Source organism: Cupressus sempervirens, chromosome 8, assembly GCF_028749045.1.
Source record: "Cupressus sempervirens isolate cs-2001-9-10 chromosome 8, ASM2874904v1, whole genome shotgun sequence".
NCBI lineage: Eukaryota > Viridiplantae > Streptophyta > Pinopsida > Cupressales > Cupressaceae > Cupressus > Cupressus sempervirens.
This window is the reverse complement of record NC_143125.1, coordinates 190,785,317-190,812,180: the sequence shown is the minus strand read 5'-3', so window position 1 is coordinate 190,812,180 and position 26,864 is coordinate 190,785,317. Positions and strand designations below refer to the sequence as shown.

Here is a 26,864-nt window from a genome sequence, read left to right as displayed (position 1 = left end):
TAGTATCCTATATTCTAGCTATTTTTAGCTCATTATTTTAGCATCTTAGTTAATGGTCATTTAAGCTTTATTATTCTATTTTATTTTTAGTTGTCTATAATTAGATGAATTTTCTTTTTTGGTAAAGCTTTTTAAATTTCTATATATTCTGTGTGTATTGTTAATACAGCTAAATTATTTTTTAGAGTTTCAGCTATCCCCAGGCCTGCTAGAGGTTTCCTAAATCAACATGAAAATTGGCAGCACTTTCAAATTGCCCCTTTGGTTGTTTGCTCTCTTGGGTACAGCATACAGCTGTACAGTGGTAGTTTACAAAACTGTCACAAAACTGTGAAATGCTCCTCGCTTGTGGACTGTAGCGGGTACAGCTGTTGAAAAAGCTGGCCAGGGACAGCAAGGAAATGTATCTTGAGCATCTCTGAGCACTGAATTTGGCAGGATACACTTTCTGGGGAACCTTAATTTTAATGTATGGAGTGGAAAATATAGCTGTAGATTTTAGCATTGCATTTGGATATTGGAAAGGGTGAAAAGGGTCCAGCACATCTTGAGACTCTTACCCCAAATTTTTGGCCAGGAACCATTACTAAATGCAGCTTTCCTTTAAGTCCTCCAATCCATTGCAATAGGAGCATACAAAGTTACAAACAATTTCATTTTACCACTATAATTATGCATGCATGAATACATACATATCGATGCACGTGTATGTATATGTGGAATGAGACAGAATGCGAGAGAGGTGGAGGGAAAATCCTAAATGATATTTGTAGTTCACTCATTGAGATACATATTGTTTTGCGGTAATAAGTCATTCAAATGTTTGTAATTAATTTGATAGAAATAATATCTAGGAAGTGATATTAATCCCTGAATTATGCGAGTCTTCAGGTGCCCATTGCTGGTAACCCTGATTACTTTAGATATAAGCAATGATGATTTCTTTCTGCATGGATATTCCATCTCCTGAGTAGCACACTATCCTTTGATTACTTTGTATCTGTAACTGAATTGTATCGTTAACTTTTCTGTTGATTTTATTGTAGCTAGAAAATAAATAAATGAGCAATGAATTCTGAATTAATCGTTTCTGCAATTTTACATGTTATGTTTGCTTTGGGCCATACTAATATGGATTGCTCATATGCTTTTGCTTTCCTTGAACAGAACATAAGATGTGTTGAATGCAAGGAACATACTCCTTATGTTTTCACATTATTGCCATCTAATGTCAGGCTTTGTGAAAGGTTAGTTCATAAGAGATTTACAAAGCATCCAAATTTTTGTTTCCCATATAATTTACTTTCTCCTTTTCAAGATAAAAGAATATATTTTGATGATTAAAGACTCTATAATTATTAATAACCATCAACATTCTGACTGATTGGGTTTTCTGATCTGATCAACTTCCACACATTTGGAGATAAGAGGCTTACTCACAAAGGATTACTCAGTAGTATTCGAAATGTATTGTTCTTAAATAACAGCCTTCCTTAATATTTACACCTTCTTGCCATCTAATGTTAGGCTTTTTGAAAGGTTATTTCTCAGTTTACTATTTTCAAGATAAAAGAGCTACATTTTGCTAATGAAAAACTGTAAAATAAGTATCAACAACCTGATCAAGGGCCATGTCTGCTGCTCTGTTGAACTTGCACTTATGGAGATAAAAGTCCTCTTTAAAGCAAATTACTCAGAAGCATCTGACATACATCTTTATTTAATAGCGGAGTTGCTTTCAGCAACCAAATTACTATTCTGATATAGCTTAAAGGATTAGATTTAGTATTTAATTGTAAAAAGTAAAAAGAGGTAAGTGAAAATACATCATGTCTTTTAGTCAGGATTAGCAAAGGATGCTTTATCCTGCAGCTGAGGAAGTCTTTACCCACCTTGTAAGACTAAACTTGTATGGCTTACACTTGACAACATAGTAACAAGACTCGCTGCGAGTCGGGTGAGTTGTCTGAGTCGGTGAGTCAAGTTGCCTCAGCCGGGTCAAAATGACCCGTGACCCTGGCTCGGCGGGTCAGCTGAGCTGACTCGGCTGACTCACCTGACTCGGCTGACTCGGCAGGGTGACTTGGCTGACTTGCCTAGGTGGCTCGGCTGACTCATTTGATTCGGTTGATTTTTATTTTTTTTGCCTTTGTAGTTACGTAATTGATATATGTTATGTATGTGATCAAATTACCTTCTATTTTATGATGTTATCGTGTCTTTAATCTTTATTCAATAATTGGGTGCATGGAATTAATTTAAATCCAAAAAAATCCCTAAATTTGAAGGGTTTTTTCACTTTGCCAAGTCACAGGCGAGTCTGAGCCGGGTCACGAGTCGAGTTATCCTTGCCGAGTCTGAGCTGGGTCCGAGTCTCATTACTTTGCTTGACAACCAACAAGAGCAATCAAGGGCATTCCCACATGACGAATTGTATGAGTTAATAATATGGAATTGAAGGCATTAAAAATAAGATTGGCATTCATCATCTTCATAGGATGACTTCTTCTGTGAATCACTCAAGGATGACTTACAGGGGTCAACCCATCCCCTGCTCCTGCCATTGTATCTTGTTCTCACACACAGACACATAAAATTAAAAATGTCATAAGTATTTATTTGTGTCAAGAGGTGCATTTATGCCCTACTTGGACTTTTGATGTGTGTGCGTTTGCATGGTTGGATTGAAATGGCCAAAATTAGATCGTTAAATAAAAACCCATAATTTAATTTTAAGCAACTCATCAAAATATAAATTTTCAAAACTTGGTTTTATTGGATACTTAGTCAAGTACACCAGCTCTTCTATACATATGAATAAGTATTCTTTTCTCTGTACGGGATATGTATTTTTCTATCCATAATGGATAGGAATTGATTTGTTCACATAGGACATGTATTTTTCTATCCATACTGGATAGGAGTTGATTTGTCCACATAGGATATGTATTTTTCTATCCATACAGGATAGGCATCAGTGTGTCCACATGGCACACATTCTTCTACACAAAAAGGATAAACATTCATCAGTCTATATGGGATTGTGAAAAATGCTTCAGCCAGAGACTTGACTCATTAGCAGCAACGAAGTCCTACATTCACTGAAGACTACACTTTCCTAATGGAAGTGCATTGAGGTTGCTGTCATTCAGGATTGTTTCCGAATTTGGCCCAAAGCCTCAGGGAGCAAGCAAATCCTTTCATTGGTTCTAAGTACTAGATTTACCGATTAATATTTGGTGAATTATGAGCACTAGTTAACATTAATTTTTTAACACTAAATTTAGAGTGCTGTGGGAGGGTATCACCTTCTATGCAATGAATGCCAAAAACTTACTAGTGCTATAGCTCAATTTATTCTAAGGTGAACTTTTTCTTTGTCTGTTTTAATCTCCATAAAATCTTAAGTAGCAACCAATTAGTTTTTATTCAGTATCTCAATCATCCTTCTATCAATTAGTTATAATCATTCAATAAATAGATGAATTCAATAAGCATACATGGAGACTGGAGAGTTTATCTAATCACCTGAATCTACTTAACTAAATAGTTTGATTAGCTGTTAATAACAATTTAGTCAACTAATATTATTTTCTTCTAGCATGAGAATGGCAACCAAATCCTAAAGGCCAGAACTTGTGCTCAGAAGCTCATACAAAATGGCCTTGCCTATTTATAAAGAATCAGGGGCATCATGATATGTCAAATTTGGACTTGTAAGCTTAATTGTCCCAGTAGTTGAATAACATCTTGAAATCTCACTGATAGGTTTACACTTAATTTTATCTTCTTTAACTGATGGCCATTTCAATGCAAGTGACTACATAGTCAATTGACTTTTAATGTTTCACTAATAATGTGATTGAAAAGCAATAAGGTATTTTACATAGAAGACTAATAAATACAAGTTTTTTAACATTCATCTAAAAAAGAACACTTCTGATGGTTCACCCAAGCATTAAATAATCACTTTTTCTTAAACATGAAGTTCTACTATTTACTTTCAAAATTGGATCATGAATTGACCCAATTCTAAAGATATATCATCCTCCACCACCCAAGTTTATAATTAATTTGATTTGCAAAATCAATAGTACATCCAAAATGCTATAATCAACATATATATATATATATATATATATATCCTTATTATGAGAACATAAAAGATTACCGAATTTTGAAGTACTCAGAAGATTGAATATTATAATGATGAGTTATTATAAGGGTTACCTGATGCACCTACCTCACAATATTTACTTTAAATTCATTACGGGTTATGGCTAAACTCAATAAATATCCATCAGTCATATAGTTCAACTATGCTAATGATCATTAGTTAAAATTATTAATTATATTTTAATCGACTCTTGGCTAAATTATCAACAGAGGAGAGAGAATTGAACTAGTGCTATATTCACTTTATTCAATCATATACAAATTGTAGGAGTTTAAAACAGGTCTGTTCATTAGGTTCCTAATGGCTACATGATTTGTATGCACTGTTGGTGTGAGAAATGGGGCTATGCAGTCCAAAGATTTGTACCCCAGTTTTCTCTTTTGTAGTCAGTTTATATCCAGAGGATACGGTAAGAGGATACAATAGGGAGAGCTCATGATTCAATTTAGGGATGAAAAAATCCTTGGATCCAAAGGTCAAAGACAAAAGCCTTCTGGTTTCTTGTGGGAAATTGTATCCAAAGATTGCATAAAATTTAAAGCATTCTTCTTTCATTGGCAAGTTTATGTGGGAGGTAGTTGGAGCAATTACACAACATCAATTTTGATCTGTGGAAAGATTTTTTCACTTGGTGTTTGAATTGCATATTAGTTTCACACGATTATTCTGTGGATGTTTTTTGCAAAATAGCATTCTTGTTTCCTTATTGATATATTCCAGTAGATTGTATCAATAAAACACAATTCCATTGTTTTCTTTATGATATGCAAATTGCTACCATGGGGGCAGCTCCCTTTCCATTAATACAATAGAAAAGAATCAAAAAATGCTAGTGGAGGAAACGAGTTTATAGATATAAGCATGAACAACTAATTGCTATTGTGAAAGATGAAAGAACTCCTTTCAATTCTTCCAGATGTTCCACTCGTTGCTCATTTAATGAACCGAGGTGCCTTGTGACAAAGCTTCTATGATTCTCGAGATTGTATTTCCATAGCCCTTGATAAATAAACTAAGTCTTTTATGCAAATCCATATATGTTTTTTCGCTGTATCTTGTTTGAAACTTTCACCCATCTCCTTTATCATTCTATGAAACTGCCTTAAAAATTAGATTTCACCATAGTTCCTTCACATATTTCTTCTTAGCAAGCTTGTTTGGATGTCAATCATTGTCAAGATAGAAACTTAGATGATCTTTATCGTGGACAGGCCATTCAATAAGTTAGTGGCATCCATGATTTTGATTATTGCATTAGCCACTTGAGAGACTGATATTAAAGAGGCAGTTGATTTCATTTGCCAACTCTTCATTGGAACTGTTGCCCCTCGATTCTTCAAGGGAGATTCCGCTTGCCATTGTTTGGTGTAGAGACCAAAATGCCTAGCCATTTATAGCCGAAGCCAAGCTTACTAGGTTTTTCCCTGTGCAACCCTGGTTCCTCTATATATATGAGGGTGCTCATTTGTAAATAATCATCTTTTGGCAATGCAACAAAATTTTAATCGATAAAAAGGCCAAGTTGCGTTCAAACTTCAATCTCTGTGTTGGAATAAATTGTTTGGTCATACAGTTATTATGTCTTTATTGTCACATAATCTTGAGTTGATTGTCAGTATTTGTTAATGTTCTGGTAGCTGCGTCTCTGTTATGTTGGAAATCTGGTGTAGCTTCAAGAGAGATCTGCTCTCTGTTTGTACCTACTGCATTAACATATGAAGTCACCAGAATTTACGAGTTTCCAGCAAATTTTGGTTATGTACTGCTGAAGTTGAGCTTCTAGCAATTTTGATTGAGACTGCTGAAAATTGATGGTAATCTTTCGGCAGCTATAATATTCTATATATTTGTCTTTATCTTTGCCTCATCCTATCGCTGCCCTCCTACTTGGCATTTTCGCGTGGATGTGTGTTTGTCGGATGCAACCTCTCTTGTTTGACACATCATTGGGTATGACCATGGAGCAGCTATTTTGTAACGGCAAACTCTTCTTGTTTTGGTTGCATGTCCTTTGCATCAGTTATTGCCTTTCTCTCTTCCCATAGGCCGTTCATGTGATGGAGTTCATTCAATATCTTTGGTGTAGAGTTGCTTATGGCTATGAGTGTTATTGCATTCAGAGTGGAAAAGCATCGTGGGTGTTTACTGCAGAAGTATTTGTCTTTCAGTGTGTGTTTGTCTGTAGTTTGTTTGTGCTCTTAGAAGAGTCTTTTCTTCTGATAGTTCATATTCTTGGGAGTGCTTGATTCCGGAGGAAATCGCTCATATTTTATGTTCATATCTTTGATAGTTGGGTTCTTCAGAGTGATTATTGATTTCTATGGGAAATCATTTCTAGTTGATCTGATTTCATGCATGTGTTCTGAGAGTCTCCATGCTTCGCATACGTCTGCAGGTTCCTAAGGAGATTGTGTTGGTCTTTGTTCTCATTCATATTCAGCTATTTGTGTAAGGGATCGTGCTTTCGTTCAGTTTAGCATTTCTTATATTCAGACTGGAACTTCTGTGTCAAAAGTCGGTCTTGTTTTTAGTGTTCTCATGTCTTACGTTGATACTGAGAGTGTGAAAGAAGATTTTTAAAAGAATATTGGAGATTCTTCCTTATTTATAGTAAAGAAATTAATTTTTGTGGGGCGGGGTTGTTTCTGTTAATATTTGGTAGCTTTAATTGGATAAACTCTATAAGTGTGAGATATAATATATATATTAATTTATTAAATATATGAGATATTTATTTGTCATTTTATTAATTACATTCTAATGAATAGACATTTCTTGCGAAGAGACATGTCTATCCATACTGCATCATAGATTAGAGAGATGGCTGGCATTTGGAAAGAACATACTGAATTTAACAGCAGTGCTATTACATTTGCAGCAGATCTGGGAAACACTAACATGGTATTAGAGCCATACTGCAAATGTATGTAAAATATGCCATCAAAAGGAGAACACTTTTAATAATCCAACACAAGCAATTTTTTACCTCTTCTGCAGCAGTGAAATTCTCTAAGAATTGGCAACAAAATAAATCCTTGAAAAAGCAGCAAGATATCTCTTCATTTGGCAGGGGTGATTTTTGACAAGTTCATCTTGAGGGGTTTTAGAAACAGCAATCTTGCATGTGAAGGGGCAGATTTCTTCAAAATCTGAAGGAAAATGGCAAGAAGAAAGAAAAATCCGGGCATGCCTGTTGTTGTCATTGATGTTAAACATATTGATGTGAAGATAGGAGATTTGTGTGTAGAGAACTATGTGAGAAATTAGACATTGACATTCATCTGGTCATTTTCAGTTGGTTTCAAGGCACTGTATCTTGGTTCAATCTCCAGCAGATCTCCAGTAACAGGTGTTGAGTATGGTATAAATTTGCATTAACATGTAAGAGTCGGTAAGACAGATTTGTATATGCAAACGGTTGTAAAAGGAATCAAATGGCTTTCAGAATATAAAAGTGATCACACAGATTTTTTTTGTCTTATCAGACACACACTCAGGCTGGACACTTACAAAGGAGGAACCGATAATATTTCATTTGTCTCATTTGGCACACAACCAAGCAGCTCTCTGTTAATATCATTCATCTCATCTGACACACAACCAAGTGGGTTAATCTATTGGGCATAGATCCTAGAAGGATTTCCAAAGAAAGACTTTTTGCTTTTGTTTTTGTTTTTGTCTTTTTGTGTGAATAAGCTGCCTGTCCGCTAGCCTAATAGATATTGGGTATATATGAGCACATAAAAAAAGAAAAAGAAAAAATTAGAGCATTGTTTCAAAAAAAACCTTTATCGGAAGATAATAAAGACAAAAGTAAGAAAAGACAAATGAAGGTTTATGGGTGCTGTCTATGTGGCAACCTGATAGAAATAATAAAGCAATCTTATTAAAGTTTTTGGTTGTGCTTATTGGGGGAAACCTATTACACAGTTATCATTAGATTCAATAAAGTATTGAAACAGTGACATCAATTCATATTTTTGATGACTCAAACATTCAACGTTAGGCGTGAGAAATGAAATGTTTAAGCATCATGTCCTTTGGATTGAAACTGCCAGTTCCTTAAGCATATTTGTTAATATTAATATAATTGGTCTGCCAAGCGTTCATAGCTGAATTGAGTCTGATAGGTAATTATAAATATAATTCTGGAATGATGAAATGAATGCTTCATCGACATGTGTAAGAAAAACTCGGAGTCAGATGGAAATGAAAACATATTTCAAGGTGATGTAAGAGCGGAGGAATCAATGATACAAAATTATGAATGGTGCTGAACTTAGTGATTTGAAGACAGATAAGGTATATCTTAACAATTTAGTTTCTTGTTGCTTAAACACATAAAATCTCTTCTAGAATTGGATTTGCATTTGTGGAAGATGATAGGAATTGACTTTTTCAAAATCCAGATTTGAAATTTTTCGCATGTGTTTCGAAATTGGCAAAGTGGAATTAGCATACAAGACTTCTAATTTTGCCTCAAAATCAAGTTTTACAACTTCCTACTAGCAAGTAGGAATTGAAAATCAAAACCTAGTTATGTTTTTTAAGAAGTGGAAAAACAATAGATTGGACTACTTTCTGAAATTTGCCTTCAACTCCAAGTTTATGCATAAAAAGTGTCTTCACATGCATCTTCCGAGTGAAACAAAAGATTCAAGTAAAATCCCAAAAATCGGAATGAAGATTTGCAAAACCTTGATTTGGCTAAACCAAGGTTTGTAGAAATCCCGGTTTTCCTAAATTCCACGAACCAAATGGACCATTAAAGATAATCAGTCTGCAATTTTAGAGTCTTCATTTTATTTTGATTGAAATAGTTATGATTCTGGAATTTAATATTATAATAAGATTTCATTTAGCTTAAAAGTTTATATGAATTAAGCTCCAGCCTTGAAAAGGATATCAGTATATAGAGTTGGGATAATTTACTGAATGATTATCAAGTCTATTTTATCAGAAGTAACAATATACATAATTGGAATATTTTTGCTGATTGTTTATCAGATCTATCAGATGTTTATTTTTGTGTGATACAAAAGGATATGAACTGTAATGGACCTTCAAAGTATTTGAAAGCTGTAACTGGTTAGATGCTCAAAACTTGTTGAGTTGTTTCTCAAATTGAAATAGTTGTAGCGCTGAAAGTAGGGGTTGTTGCTCTTTGGTTTGAAGCCCTTAAAGTGTAAGTGACAAGTTGATTGGGACTGGATAAAGACAGTAGATCCTAGTAGTCTTTGTATTGGTGGTTTTTCCCGAGTTGGGTTTCCACATTATAATTGGTGCATAGTATTTTGTCAATGCTTCTGTATTTACTTTGATTACTCACAAAGTAAATCAATTAGTAAATTAAATTGATTAAAGATTTTCCAAACTACTAATTCACCCCCCTCTTAGTAGTGTAATTGTGTTCTTCAATGCTCGAGGATGAAAATTGATTCATGCGTTATATTTCCTATATGGGCTCACCTTTTGAAAGGAAATATTTGGAACAAAAGGACGAAAGCATATGGAATTCAAATTCAGAGGGAGTTTGACATCTTCAGAGGTCTAAATGTCGATGAACTCAAGCTTCAGAGGGAGTAGATGGGTTTAGACATCATGTGAAATCTCAATCATAGTGATTGAGAGGGAGTTTCACTTTTGAAGGTAAAACACTTATGAGATAAAGTTGATTTAATTGGTTATTATACTAATGATATCATTTTAATGCCTTATGGGCCTTGTGTAAATCATGAGGAAGTGATGCTTTCAAAATGATTATCGCTTGTATTTGTTGGTGTTATTGGAAAATGACAATCTTACAATAACTTAATCTTCTATCATGATAGACATTGTGTGATGGCTGAAAGAAATCATGATAGATGATTTCTAGTATGGTGGATTTAGTTCCTTAAATAGACCATGACCTTCTAGATTGTCAATGTTCCTATGGTAAGTGCACCTTACCTTTGAACAATTTTGAGTTATGGTGAATATCATGAGACTTGATATTCTTGGTCAAACCATCTCTGATATCTTATTGAGATGATACCTAAAATTGGGTATCACTTGTTAGGTGATTCCTCATATCACGACTTAGGTGATATGTAAAATTGGGTATAACATGTTAAGTGATTCCTCATATCTCAAGTTAGGTGATATGTACAACTGGGTATCACATGTTAAGTGATTCCTCATATTAGGAGTTAGGTGATATGTAAAACTGGTATCACATGTTAAGTGATTCCTCATATTACGAGTTAGGTGATATGTAAAACTTGATATCACATGTTAAGCGATTCCTCATATCATGAGTTCGGTGATATGTAAAACTAGGTATCATATATTATCTGATACTTCATATCATGTGTTATGTGATCACAAGATATGTAATATGATTATACCATTTATCTTCCCTAACTAAGAGGGAGTGTTGATGTTTGTAGCATCGATCAGATGTCATATGAGTTGACATTCTAGAAACCATTAATTACGTTGAGTTAATATGTTATTCATATTGTGTATGAATCTTGTTTATCCTCTCTAAGCTAAGAGGGAGTGTTAATATTTGGTAGCTTTAGTTGGATAAACTATAGTGCAAATATATATTATATATATTTATAAGTGTGAGATATAATATATATATTAATTTATTAAATATATGAGATATTTATTTGTCATTAAATTAATTACATTCTAATGAATAGACATGTCTCTTCCATACTTCATTATATATTAGAGAGATGGCTGGCATTTGGAAAGAACATACCGAATACAATGGCAGTGCTATTACATTTGGAGCAGATCTGGGAAACACTAACAGTTTCCCTCGAAGAGGAGAGTTTTTCCTAGGATATATCTTTTTGTGTGTGTTTTAGAATATTTTTTTTCTGTCAATCTGACTCAAATTTAACATGGTATTAGAGCTTGGTTGTTGAAAATTTGATTTGAATCAGGTTGCTCTATTTCTTGATCTTTAGTTCTCTTGTATTTAAAGATGGTGCACACACTTAAGGTTGAGAATAGATTGGAAGGTTCCTCAAATTTTTTGTCTTGGAAACCTAGGATTCTAGTTGTTCTTGAAGAAAACGATTTACTGGATTATGTTACCTCTACTGTTTCTGAAACTTCTGATGAGGCTGCTAAATCTCAGTGGAGGAAAAACAAAGTTTTAGCTAGAAAGATCATGATAGATTCTGTGAAAGAAAATCTGATTCTAGTCATCTCCAAATTACAATCAGCTAAAGAGATGTTTGATACCTTGAAAGAAATATATGAAATCAATAACACTAGTAGGGCTCTTGCCTTGAGAAGTCAGCTGTTGCATGCTAAGATGTCCAAAAGAGAATCTGTGGTTTCTTACATCATGAAAATTAGAGCAACTTGCCACCATAGGTGAATCTTTTGGTGACAAAAATTCGGTAATGATTGCAATGAATGGTCGTCCTTGCTCATGGGAATCATTCATTCAAGGCATTAGTGGTAATGGTGAATTTTCTAAGTTTGATCAAGGGTTTGCGTCCTCAAAGAGATAACCAGAAATCGTTTCTAGCTCCCAGATTAATATTTGTTTTAAATATTATATTCTTCATAAGTTCCCATGTGGAGCTTGTTATACTTTTATCGCTTTTCCCAATGTGATGCACACTCTTTTAAGCAATGTGGGATAAAGCACTTTTTTTGTTTGTTAGTCACTTAAGTGAACATAGTACCTTTTTAAAATAAAGTGACAAATTAAATGAACTTTTAAAGTCACTTAATAAACCATATAATCATCCAACATCAAAATAACTAACCAAATGAACTCGGATAAGCATGTGCAATAGCTCGTTGGAAAGCTCTCGGCGAGACGCTTCCAAACCAACACTTAGATACCAAGAACCCTGAGCTTTGTTTACTTACTAAAAATAGTAAGTATTCGGACAACTTGCCAAAACTGCTCTGATGGGTTTGAACTAGAATTGTCTAGGCCAATTCTCGAAGTGAACCCCGTAAAGAACTTTTTTCGCCCTCGAAACCAAGGAGAAGTGGCAATACCGAATTATAATGTCCTAGAAGAAGGGGACATTACACTGCAACTTGTAAGGCAATTGTATGTAAACATTTCTACTGCAAAATCACTATTTTATCAGCAAATAAGGAGGTTCTAGGCTTTGCGTATTTATTGTTGTATGTTTGCTAAGTGTTTGTCAAAATGCTATATTGAAAATAGCACTCTAATTGATAATACTTTGTAGTCAGCAAGTTCCACAAAAAAAACAAAAAAAGGGGTGGTTATTGGAGTGGTATCAGGGCCTTTAAGTCCTGCCATCCTATGGAAGCCTTATAGGGAATTTGGAACAACAGGATAGAGGGAAAAGTGTTTGATGAAATATCAAAACACTAAAGTCAGAAATAAAACAGGTTAAGAATGTATGTTTGAGGATGCGATAGAGGCCATTAACTTTTGCCATACTAGAGCAAGGCAACAAAGATTTAGATTCATAGAGCGAGCAATCTAGTTCATGTGTGTAGGTGGACATTGAATCCAGTCATACAAACACAGAGGAGATATTCTTTGAACAAGAGAGTGAAATGACAAAAATACATGACTAGGTAGAGGCAGGAATGCCGGTCCAGATCAGGAGGAGGTAATGTTTAAACGGTTACTGGGTATGTTAGAGGAGGGGCAGCATATGTTACAGGAGTAGAATAGGCGAATGGATATGATGTTGCAGCTTATGGCTAGATTGGTGGGCGTCAATATTAAGCTAGGTGATGCAAACAATGGAAATGAGATAATAATGGAGGCCGAGGCAACAACAATGGTCCTGAGGATAACATTAATGCTAATAATAATGGACATGGCAACAATGGGAATGAGGTTGATAACTTTAGACATGTTGCACACCTAGCTCGGACAGCAAGCTCGAGACCTCTTCTACCCACCTTCCCAACCAGAGAGTAAACAAATTGCAGAGTACTAAGTTACAAGGTCAGTTCAGGAGGGATTGGGAGGCTAGTGGACTAGAGTTTCAGGCGGATACTTTCCTCAGAGATTATATGGACTTGAGGATGAGAGACATGCCTAGAGCAGGAGGGAGAAATCAAAACTTTGAGTTTAGAAAATAAGTTGGAAAACTTTCTTTACCTTATTATGATGCTTCAGGGAAGATGACTGCACGAGCTTGGGTGCAAAAGGTAGATACATACTTCCAGCTGAATCTTATGCCTGAGGAGGAGGCTATCAAGTATGCGGCTATTCATTTGGATGGTCCAACGCATGAGTGGTGCCACCATGGCATGGTAACCTTGGGGGATAATAAGATCATATCTTACGAAGAGTTCACTGAGAGACTCAGAGAGATTTGATTCCAAAGATCCCAAGTTACAATTTAAAGAGTTGGCATAGCTCAAGCATTGGAGATCAGTTGAGACGTATATTAGTGAATTTCAAAGGTTAGTTGTGTTGGTTACAGATTTTTCAAAGAGGAGATTAGTAGTGCTGTTTATGGATGGACTCTCAGATCCCTTGAGGGGTTGGGTCCAGGGGCATGACCTAGCTACATTACAGGAGGCTACTAAGAAGGCTTGTGACTTAGCACTTTCTTCTTTTAAGAGCAAATTTCAGCCTAGGGATTCACATACGGAGAAGGATAAGGTTAAGGACAAAAAAGCTTTTTACCAGGATGCACAGCCAAAAGGGCATAATAGGAAGTTGGATAATGACACCTTGAATGAGCTGAGGAAGAAGAAGCTATGTTTTCATTGTAGAGAGCCTTGGGACTTATCTCATGAGTGCCCTCTCAATGCTAAGGCAAATCAAATGGAGTATTTTTCAGTAGAGGAGTCACAATTAGAGGGGGAGGATCAACACTTTGATTCGGATGAGAGTAGCACTCCGGAGGGGAGTGACGTTCCTAAGGATGATAGGTTGTTGGCACGATTGACGAGGGCGCAAAAGGCGATCACATTTAGGGTCAGGGATACTATCTAGGGGCAGAAAATGATCTCTCATTGACACTGGGGCTACACATAACTTCATTGATGCACAGTTGGTAGCCACGAGAGTTTTATAGATTGAGGAGCATGCTAGGTTTACAGTCATGGTAGCTAATGGTGACAAATTATTATGCTATGAGTTGGAGAATGAGTACTATGTAGTAGACATGAGAGACTATGATGTCATCCTCGGCATGACATGGATGGCCTTGCTAGTTGAGTTCACACTCAACCTAGCAAAATTGGAGATGCGATTCTAGCATGAGGGCAAAACTCTTGTACTCAGAGGACTTTCGGATGGGAGTTGTATTGTCCTTGAGGAGAATGCAGAGACTTTTTCGACATAATGACATAGAGTGGGCAGCAGAATGTTTCATTATGCTAGCTCCACAGGAGCCACAGGTAAAGAGTCATCCACCAAATATCCATGAGATACTTGACAAGCATGCCAAAATATTTGGTGATATTCCGCATGGGGTTCCTCCTAACAGGGGGATAGAGCATGTAATTGAGCTTGAGGAGGGAGCCAAACCGGGCATGATTACTTCCTATCATAATCGTAAGAAACACAAGGATGAGATAGAGAAGGCAATTAAGGAGTTATTGGAGATGGGGCACATTAGGCCTAGCAAAAGCCCTTTTGCTTCAGCAGTAGTTCTAGTGAAGAAGGATGGGACAATGCACATGTGCATCGATTACAGGGCACTGAATAAGAAAACAATTAAAAATAGGTATCCCATTCTTAGGATTGATTGTAATGCCCCGCCTAGAGATCCTTGGAAACAAGGATGAAATACAGGCAAGATAATTTTTATTTTATTTTAAAAACAAGTGTAAGTGCACATAACAACAACATACATAGATCATAAAGATCGCAATGAAAGATTGACAATCATCCAAACACCAACAGATCTCCAAACGCCACTACTAACCAAAACCACAAACAAGAAAACATAAGAGATCAACCAAGCTAAGAGACAAAAGATGACTACTGAAAATTGGCTTAGTGTGAGATCCTGAAGCCCTAAAATTTGGCTAAGTCTGAATTTCTGAAGCCTTGAAATTTCCTAGAATCTTTATCTTAGCCCCTAGAGGTCTGGAACCTATCTCAAATGAATCGTCACATATATTAAAATATACCTTAAGTATATTCCATATACTTAATTGATATATTTTAAACCCCAAAGGCAGAAAAACACACAATCGGAATAAAAATGCAACACCAAAGGATTGAAGAACACCGAAGAGGGTATTCGAAACAACTCTTAAAAAGTTCGGGTCTTACCAAAAAGTGCTTGTTGCCTACCCGCATAGTTTTTTGCAAAAATCCAAGCGATACTTTAAATCAGCTTTGGGTGATACTTTCTAGTATTGCGCGATACTTCTAAAGGAGGGCGACATTTATACGGACTGAGCGATACTTCTGTCAAGGGCGTTTGATACTTTTCATGTATCATACAATATTTCTTCAAAGGGGCTACGATAATGTAAAGTATCGCACAACAAAACTCCAAGAGGCGTGCGACACAATCATGAAACACATGATACAATTCTAATGGGTGTGCGATACATTATTGTATTGCACCATGCTGACAAATGGTCTCCCATGAAAAGCAAGAAAACACTTAAGGACAAATAACAGACAAAAACTGAGTTCAGAACCTCCACACCAGGGAGTACCGGATCCACATTTTGAGGCAAGGGCACTCGAACTATAATTGAAAGACAGAAAAACCACAGCTAACCATCTATCAAACAGTAAGCAGTGAAAGTGCGGAAGGAAACATCGTAGTAACTGAAGTAACATCGCAATGAACAAAACACTAAGTACAGGGATCCTCCCAACCGTCAATGGCATCATAAGACCATGGGCCCTAGCCATCCCTCGCGCGTAACATTTGAAGCCACCGACCAGATCGTCGGTACTATCATAATAGGGACATCACTACTAATCATGCTACAACATAAGCATAAGGAAATCTAACATGCTAGCAGCAAAGCATAAGATAATCCTACAAGTAAATAACATCACCTATCACATGCTAATCATCATAATAAGGAAATGTGTCAATAACTAACATCATCAAAACATGATATGCAAGAATCCCAATGAAAGTATAAGTCAACCAGATCGTCGGTACTATCATAATAGGGACATCACTACTAATCATGCTACAACATAAGCATAAGGAAATCTAACATGCTAGCAGCAAAGCATAAGATAATCCTACAAGTAAATAACATCACCTATCACATGCTAATCATCATAATAAGGAAATGTGTCAATAACTAACATCATCAAAACATGATATGCAAGAATCCCAATGAAAGTATAAGTCACTAGAAAGCATACTCCAGAACTTGAAGTACTAAGTGAAACATCCAGTGATTGTCGCGCTAGAACAATAGACCGTCTTTGTATGCCGGTCCCTAGCAGTGGTGTAGGTAGCTACGCCTCCCAACCATGTGGCACCCGTAGGTCCACACCCGCCGTGCTGATCGAGATAATGATCCAACCACAAACACATGCAAAACAAACATCCATGGCTAACACACATGCCAAGCAGTATGATGACTAAATCCAAGACATAGACAATGCATAACTATAGATCCTGGTCAAACATCTCAAAGCGCTACTAAGTAGGGGCTAGCATCATGGAGAGTCACTTGGCATCGACAAGCCCAAGCTGGTATTGGCCGCTGAACTCCCCAATGGGAAACACACACTCCGGGCGGCAACTCTTCCCAACGGAAGGCGAACAACCCAAACTTTTAATTATCTTATATTTTATTACCACCCAATGTTTTATTTAGTTATCACTTATATAAAACTTCCTTTGCCAACCGGGAAATGGTCACCAAGCTGCGAGAGAGAAGCCCCTCCATATGCTACCCTACCCTACCCATGCTCATCCAATGATGAGTGCCCGTAGGCATGCAAATTCCCAACCCAACCCCAATGATCTTAATTCCGAAAATACCATGGAATATTAGGACTCGCAAGTCGCTCGATAAATGTACGCGCACGTACTCGTGGGTGGTGCACCACCTTCACGAAGATCAAAGCACAAGGATTGGATGAGAAAACAAAGCAAAAAGTCACTCAACTGATAAACAACATCAAGAGGACGGACACAACATGCATCCCAATGCAACATAAACGTGCAATAAAAGTCTGACCAATATCTGAACAAATCATCCAAGTCCACGAACCACATTGTACCGAGAAAACCCAAGAAAACATGGCAGCACACAAAATGAGTTAAAAACTCCAAATTTTGGAAAAATTCCAAAATTAAACTCATTTGGCCTTTGGGTGCAAAAACCTCGAAAATCTAAAAATAAATGAAATCGGACACCGTATGCAAAAACAGCCAGCATAACAACTCAAAATCCCAAACCCCCATCCAGAAAACAGGAAGAACATTCATCCCTGATCAACCGGGCATAACCAACAAACAGAAACGAATGGGAACACTAGTTCTCAGCCTCTTAACAAACAACTACCAAAAACAAAAGCTAAAACAGAGCAAAGACCATAAAATAGAAAAGCCCTACATGACAGCAAAAGGGGTAGATTTTGAAAATAACCTAATAAAATAACAAGCCCACCGAAACTACCGAAAGTGGTGGCAAAGCAAGGTCTCTTCGAGCCGGATCCAACGAGACTGATCTTGTGCAAAACCAACGCTCACAGCTCCCAGAACGAACAGAAAATGAATCCTTCAGAAGAGGATTTCCAAAAAGCTCTCCAAATTTTGAAATCAAAATTAGAAAAAAAGTGAGGAATTGAATTCCTCTTTCAACACTTATTCACTTTTCAAGTGAATAGTTGATAATGGAAGATAGCTAGCTGGAGTAGCTAAACTCCGAATCGACCCAAATGAAAATAGGTTATTATCCGTAACAAAAATTCACCTAAGGCAAAGCTGCTAGAAATTAAATTCAAAAAGATTTAAAACTCGAAAACCCAAAATCACAGAAAATCCCGTAACACTTTTGCAACAGAGCAAACCTCTAAATGCATAGACATGTTCACTGGTCTTATCACATAATGCAGATGAGTTCGGATTTACTAATCACCGAAAGGTTATAATATAAACAATTAAATAAGGATATGTCGACCATATAGGGATGACATTGGTAAAATATGAATAGCTGAATTACTAACTCCATATGCCATTGCCAGGGATATAATTCCTGCACACTAAAACACACGATCAAGTGCAATTGCATATAATATAATAGTCGAAGCAATTAAAGCATTAATTAACTAATTAACCATTTACATCACTCACATTTGCAGAAAGTGTAAAGAACAAGAATGAAGTAAATAACCATAGCATAAAATCCATCTCATAACGTAACCGACAATATGTCCAATAAACCATCAAACGAGATATCATCATAGATCTACTGTCATCTCAAAATAGCATCTGCATGCAAATATGATAAACTGAACAATATAGCAGTAAAGCATCTATGGCACCAAATCAAAGTATAACATCTAACCCTCAGGTCATCTCAAAGTACATATAAGAGTATGAAGTATCTCTCAAATCAAAATAGACAAGGTACAGACTGCAAACACGAGAGGCACTACATCCTCCCCCACTAGTATAGGCTTACTCTTAGAAGCCATAAATAGACAAGGTACAGATTGCAAACACGAGAGGCACTACATCCTCCCCCACTAGTATAGGCTTACTCTTGGAAGCCATAAAAAAGATAGGGGTACAATCCCCTCAATCGTGTAGCATCCTCCCAAGTTGCAGAGGTCTCACCGCTCGGGTCCCATTGGACCCTTACTTGCTCTGTCTCTACCTTGTAAGGTTAGCCTTCGGTGCTGTAGGATACGAATGGGTTCCAAAGTAAGCTGCTCCTCCGCTACCTGCAAAGCATCCCAATCAAGAACAAGGGTCACATCCATAATATACTGCCTCAAAACAGAAACATGAAAAACATCGTGGATGCGTGATAGGCTAGGTGGCAACGCTAGTCGATAAGCAACAGGACTAATCCTCTCGAGGATCTCAAAAGGTCTGACAAAACATGGCGCCAACTTAGAGCCTTTCCCATAATGGATGGGGCTCTTCCTCGGACACACTCTCAAAAACACCTTGTCACCAACAGAAATGTGACGATCCAACCTATGGGCATTTGCATACTTCTTCTGCCTGTCCTGAGCAGTAACCAAATGCTTTACCGTACGACATGGTATACCGTACAAGGCCTGAAAAGGTGACATGCCAAGAGAACTATGATACCCGTTGTTGTATGCAAACTCAACAAGGTACAAATAGTCCTCCCACTTCACTTGCCCGTCCATAACCTACGTGCGAAGCATATCCTCCAGAACCTGATTCACTCTCTCAGTCTGACCATCTGTCTCTGGGTGATAAGTCGAACTAAAATTGAGCTGCACGCCCAAAGCATGCTGGAGAGACATCCATAATGTTGAAGTAAACACTGGATCTCTATTCGAAATAATCCGACGAGGAATCCCATGCAAACGAACAATATCCGCCAGGAAAACATGCACTATCGAAGAAGCTGTGTAGGATGCTCTCATGGGTGAAAAATGAGCTACCTTGGACAACTTATCCACTGTCACCATGATACAATCATGTCTCCATGATGACATAGGCAACCCTGTGATAAATAGATATCGTATCTCACTTCCACTCTGGAATGGTATGTGGCTCCAAAAGACCCGCTGAATGCTGATGCTCTGCCTTCACTCTTTGGCACTCAAGACATCTAGCAACAAAATCAGCAACGTTGCGCCTCATCCCTGCCCAAAAGTACAGTTGTTTAAGATTAGCATGCATCTTCTTGACTCCGGGATGTGCAGAGTACGGTGCATGATGCGCTTCCGACAAAACCAAGGTACAAAGATCTCCCCACATGAGCACATAGATACGCCCCATGTGGCGCAGTAGTCCATCAGACTCGAGTACATAACCTGAAAATCTCCCCTCAATGGTACGTCCAAACTCAATCTCCGCCCTCACCTCCTAATACCAAGTGTCACTAGGCAAAGCCTCAAAGATACGGCCTCGCAAATCCACTCCCAGTGACATCATTGATACCTCATGTTGCCTTCTGCTCAAAGCATCCGTGACGACATTTTCCTTCCCTTTAATGTAATGAACATCAAAGTCATACACAAGAACTCCATCCAACGACGCTGTCGTGCATTCAGGTTTGGCTGAGTAAAGATATATTGCAAACTCCTATGATCACTATGCAACTCAAACCTGTGTCCCAAAAGAAAATGCCTCCAATGGACAAGGGCATGCACTACGACCGTGAGTTCCAAATCATGAGTGGTGTATTTGAGCTCATGGTCCTTGAGTTTCCTAGACTCATATGCAATCACTCGACCATCTTGCATCGACATCGCACCCACACCTTCTAATGAAGCATCTGTGCAAACCATGAAATCACCTATAGGATTAGGCACTACAAGGATTGGTGCACTGCTCAAACACTCCTTAAGAGTATTAAATGCTGCCTCGTACTGGTCTGACCAAACAAACTTCTTCCTTTTACGCTAAAGAGAAGTGATGGGATGGGCTACTCGTGAGAAATCCTTCACGAAGCGACAGTAGTAACCTGCCAATCCCATGAAACTATGAACTTCTGAGACATTAGTGGGTACCAGCCAATCCATGATAGTGCGAATCTTCTTCGGATCCACTACAATTCCATCACTAGTGATGATATGTCCCAAATACTTCACCTCGGACTGGAAGAACCCACATTTACTCAGGTTTCCATAGAACTGATGGGCTCTCAAGCACTGCAATACCTGACATAAATGGACTTCATGCTCCTCTACAGTCTTCTAATAGATCAATATGTCATCCAAGAATACAATGACACATTGATCGAGGTAAGTGCGAAATACACCATTCATCAAACTCATAAATACTGATGGCGCATTGGTTAACCCAAAGGGTACCACTGTGAACTCATAATGGCCATACCGTGTATGAAAAGCTGTTCGATGAATATCAACCTCCTGGATACGAAGCTAATGGTATCTTGACTGAAGATTAGTCTTTGAGAACACTTGAGCTCCCTTCATTTGATCAAACAAGTCATCTATCCTCGGCAAAGGATAACGGTTCTTCACCATCACCTTATTCAACTGTCGGTAGTCAATGCACAAATGCAACGAACCATCCTTCTTCTTCACGAAGATGACTGGTGCACCCCACGGGGATACACTAGGATGAATATGGCCCTTGGCCAACAATTCCTCCAATTGCAATCTGAGCTCACTCAACTCTTGAGTAGTCATGCGGTAAGGAGCTTGTGAAATCGGCTCTGCTCTTGGTACAAGATCAATCTGGAAATCAATGTCACGTTGTGGTGGCATACCTGGAATCTCATCAGGAAACACATTTGCATACTCATGAAGGAGTGGGTGATCATCAAGAGTCACTGTACAGCTCTCAGCTTCCTCGAGATCACTGAGAGACACAAGAAACAACTGGCAAACCTTCTGCACACTTCGCTTTAATTGATTACCTAAGATCATACGAAGCGAGACTAGTCTTTGAACTCCCAAAAGTTCCACCTGCCCACCTGTGTCATCCACACACTGTACCACCTTACGATGGCAGTCAATATTAGCCTTATGGGTGGCTAACCAATCCATGCCCAACACAATGTCATACGATCCTAGAGGTAGAATGCGTAGATCTACTGTGGTGGTGAAGGTTCCCAAATTCAAAACACAACTCATAAACAACGAGTCAACAACCACCTTAGAACTCGTGGATAACTCAACTTGCCACCTATCAACTTGACACATTGCCACTAGCCCACATTGCTGAACAAGAGATGGCGATACAAAATAATCTGAAGCACCATAGTCAAACAAAATTGAAGTTGAAATACTATGTAATGTACCTGTAGCTTCGACTACCGTACCTTGATGCTTAGCTTGACTGTTGTCAATTGCCACAAAGACTTTGTGTTTCCGACCCGCATCTCCTACAGTAGGCTCAGATCTTGCTGCGCCCTTACCAGGTCTTGAAGATGTTTTGATGGAACACTCAAAAGACCTATGGCCAGGCTGACCACAAGAGTAACAATTCCCTATAAAGTTGGAACTTGTTCCATGACCACCTTGAGTAGCACTAGAGTAAGGTGCACTACCTCTATTGGAATTCTGCTGAGCACTCTGAGGGGGATGATCCTGCTGAGATTTCTGTCCTCGGTTCTTGTTATTTCCTTTCTTTCCCAAAGTACTAGAATCTTGTCTGCCTTTAGGCCATTTTCCCTTTATTTAAAACGACGACTACCACCTTGAGAGGGCTCAAATTGGGCTTGGCCCTTCCCTGAGGACTGGGGATACTGTGTATCTTGTCCCGAATTCCTAGCACCTAGATTCTGAGAACTGGATTTGCTAGTGAAACCTCTAGCCAGATTTTCCTCTATAATAGGTGTCTTCTCTGCAGCGAGAACAAGAGTCCTAGGTTGATGCATGTGGACTTCTCCAATGAGGGCATCCTTAAGGCCTCGGATGAAATGGTGAGCCAAGAGTAAATCATCATTGTTTTAGCACAAATACTGCCTAAGTTCAAATAATTGGATTTCGTACTAATCCACTATCATGTTTGCTTGCCGAATCGCGTGGAACTCATCAGCATAGGCCTTTCTTAACTGAGGAGATAAGAATCTCTCTCAGAACCTCTCCTAAAAGATCTCCCAGGTGAGATCTGCAACACTAACCTGAATCTTCTGACTCTCAATATTCCACCAAATGGATGCGTGGTCCCTCACCTGCATAATTGTACAACGGGCCCTCATGTTGGTTGAATATGGATACATGGTGAAGCAGTGCTCCATGTCCAACAACCAAGTCTCAGCCTTGAGGCCACTTCCCTTGCCATCGTACATTGGTGGTTTGGATTGCTGAAGGGACTTCATGATATCCAACTTGATGGAATCCTCACTGTTGCGGTCCCTACCACACTGACGGTGCCTTCTACCCCGTGGTGGGGTAAGAGAACGCTCACGTTCATGTTCCTCCTCTCTATGCTTTGAATGATGGGAATCTCCATGGTGAGACCCTCTTCCCGTTCATGATCCTCTTAGCACTCCTCAACACGAGAGCCCAACTGAGCAAGAATCTCCTAGAGTACTAGCAACAATACTCCCACGCCATCTTGATTAGCGTTATTACGTCGTTCTCCCTCTCCATCCTGACGTTCCTCTTGGTGGTGTTCTTCCTCTTGAACAATCCGTTGGTTACCACCCCAACCAGACCTACGTGCAGGAGGCATCCCTATGGAAGCATAAAGGCAAAATTAGACATAAGGATCACAAGCATAAGAGTCAAAACATGAACCCAAGAGATATCAAAATAACAACATAATATAACAGTACACAATGGAAAACAAAACCATAGTGGAAGCATAACACAGAGATCCCAATGTTTAAACATGGGCTCTGATACCAAATGTAATGCCCCGCCCGGAGATCCTTGGAAAGAAGGATGAAATACAAGCAAGATAATTTTTTTTTTTATAAACAAGTGTAAGTGCACATAACAACATACACAGATCATAAAGATCACAACAAAAGATTGACAATCATCCAAACACCAACAGATCTCCAAACGCCACTACTAACCAAAACCACAAACAAGAAAACATAAGAGATCAACCAATTAAAAGACAAAAGTTGACTCCTGAAAATTGGCTAAGTCTGAAATCCTGAGGCCCTGAAATTTGGCTAAGTCTAAATTTCTGACGCTATGAAATTTTCTAGAATCTTTATTTTAGTCTGTAGAGGTCTGGAACCTATGTCAAATGAATCGTCACATATATTTAAATATATCTTAAGTATAAATAATTAAATATACGTCAACATATACTTAATCGATATATTTTAAACCCCAAAGGATTGACTACGAAAAAACACACAACTAGAATCAAAATGCAACACCAAAGGATTGAAGAACACCGAAGAGGGTATCCGAAACAACTCCCAAAAAGTTCGGGTCTTACCAAAAAGTGCCTGCTGCCCACCCACACAGGGTTTTGCAATAATTTAGGTGATACTTTAAATTAGCACTGGGCGATACTTCTAAGGGAGGGCGACATTTTCAGGGACTAAGCAATACTTCTCTCAAGGGCGTGCGATACTTTTCAAGTATCGTACGATATTTCTTCAAAGGGGGTGCGATAATGTAAAGTATCACACAACAGAACTCCAAGAGGCGTGCGACACAATCAGGAAACGTATGATAGAATTCTAATGGGCATGCGATATATTATTGTATCGCACCATGTTGACACATGGTCGCCCAAGAAAAGCAAGAAAACACTTAAGGACAAACAATAGACAAAACTGAGTTTAGAACCTCCACACTGGGGAGTACCAGATCCACATTTCGGGGCAAGGACACTTGAACCATAGCTGAAAGAGAAAATCCACAACTAACCATCTATCAAACAGTAAGCAGTAAAAGTGCGGAAGGAAACATCGTAGAAAAGCAAGAAAACACTAAGGACAAACAATAGACAAAAACTGAGTTTAGAACCTCCACACTGGGGAGTACCAGATCCACATTTCGAGGCAAGGACATTGGAACCATAACTGAAAGAAAAAAACCACAACTAACCATCTATCAAACTATAAGCAGTGAAAGTGCGGAAGGAAACATCGTAGTAATTGAAGTAACATTATAATGAAAAAACACTAAGTACGCGGATCCTCCCAACCATCAATGGCATCATAAGAGCATTGTGGGCCCTAGCCATCCCCTGTGCCTAACATCCGAAGCCACCGACTAGATCGTCGGTACTATCGTAATAGGGATGTCACTACTAAACATGCTACAACATAAGCATAAGGAAATCTAACATGCTAGCAACAAAGCATAAGATAATCCTACAAGTAAATAACATCACCTATCACATGCTAATTATCATAATAAGGAAATGCGTCTGTAACTAACATCATCAAAACATGATATACAAGCATCCCAATCCCAATGAAAGCATGTCACCAGAAAGCATACTCCAGAACTCGAAGTACCAAGTGAAACATCTAGCCACTGTCGCGCTAGAACAATAGACCGTCTTTGTACATCGGTCCCTATGCCTCTCAACCACGTGGCACTCGTAGGTCCACACTCGCCGTGCTGATGGAGATAATGATCCAATCACAAACACACGCAAAACAAACATCCATGGCTAACACACACGCCAAGCAGTATGATGATTGAATCCAAGACATAGACAATGCATAACTGCAGGTCCTGGTCAGATATCTCAAAAGGCTACTAAGTAGGGGCTGACATCGTGGAGATTCGCTTGGCATCGACAAGCCCAAGCTAGTATTGGCAGCTGAACTCCCCAAAGGGAAACACACACTCCGGGTGGCAGCTCTTCCCAACGGAAGGTGCACAACCCAAATTTTTAATTATCTTATATTTTATTCCCACCCAATGTTTTATCTAGTTATCACTTATATAAAACTTCCTCTGCCAACTGAGAAATGGTCACCAAGCTGTGAGAGAGAAGCCCCTCCATATGCTACCCTACCCTACTCACTCATCCAATAATGAGTGCCCGTAGGCATGCAAATTCCCAACCCAACCCTAATGATCTTAATTCCGGAAATACCATGGAATACTAGGACTCACAAGTCGCTCGGTAAATGTACACGCATGTACTTGTGTGTGGTGCTCCACCATCACGAAGATCAAATCACAAGGATTGGATGAGAAAACAAAGCAGAAAGTCACTCAACCGATAAACATTGAGAGGACGGATTCAACACACATCCCAATGTAACATAAAAGTGCAATAAAGGTCTGATTGATATCTGAACGGATCATCCAGGTCCACGAACCACATGGTGCCGAGAAAATTTGAGAAAATAGGGCGGCACACAAAACGAGGTAAAAATCCCAAATTTTGGAAAAATTCCCAAATTAAAACCCATTTGGCCTTTGGGTGCAAAAACTCCAAAAACTCAAAAATAAATGAAATCGTACACCGTATGTAAAAATGGCCAGCATAATGGCTCAAAATCCCAAACCCCCATCTCGAAAATAGGGAAAACGTTCATCCCTGACCAACCGAGCAAAACCAACAAACAGAAATGGAGGGGAACACTAGTTCTCAACCTCCTAACAAACAGCTACGAAAAACAGAAGCTGAAACGGAGCAAAGACCATAAAACAGAAAAGCCCTACCTGACAGCAAAAGGGGCAGATTTTGAAAACAGCCTGATAAAATAACAAGCTCGCTAAAATTGCCGAAAGTGGCGGCAAAGCAAGGTCTCCTCGAGAAGGATCCAATGAGACTTATCTCGAGCAAAACCCACGCTCACAGCTCCCATAACGAACATAAAATGAATCCTTCGGAAGAGGATTTCCAAAAAGCTCTCCAAATTTTGAATTCCAAATTAGAAATAAAGTGAAGAATTAAATTCCTCTTTCAACACTTATTCACTTTTTGAGTGAATAGTTGATTATGGAATATAGCTAGCTCGAGTAGTTAAACTCTGAATCGACCCAAACGAAAATAGGTTATTATCCGTAACGAAAATTCACCTAAGGCAAAGCTACCAAAAATTAAATCGGAAAAGATTTAAAACCTGAAAATTGAAAATCATAGAAAATCCCTTAACACTTTCGCGACAGAGGGAACCTCTAAATGCATAGACATGCTCACTGGTCTAATCACATAAT

The 26,864-nt window shown here is 38.3% G+C and overlaps 1 protein-coding gene across 1 annotated transcript in view; it reads left to right on the top strand.

Moving 5' to 3' along the window:
- LOC149542170 (uncharacterized) overlaps positions 1-26,864 on the top strand; it is a 90,803-nt gene that overhangs the window by 49,398 nt on the left and 14,541 nt on the right. The window contains exon 2 of the mRNA XM_089797194.1: positions 1,168-1,247. Coding sequence (XP_089653320.1) covers positions 1,168-1,247 — 80 coding nt within the window. The remainder of the gene's footprint in view (positions 1-1,167; positions 1,248-26,864) is intronic.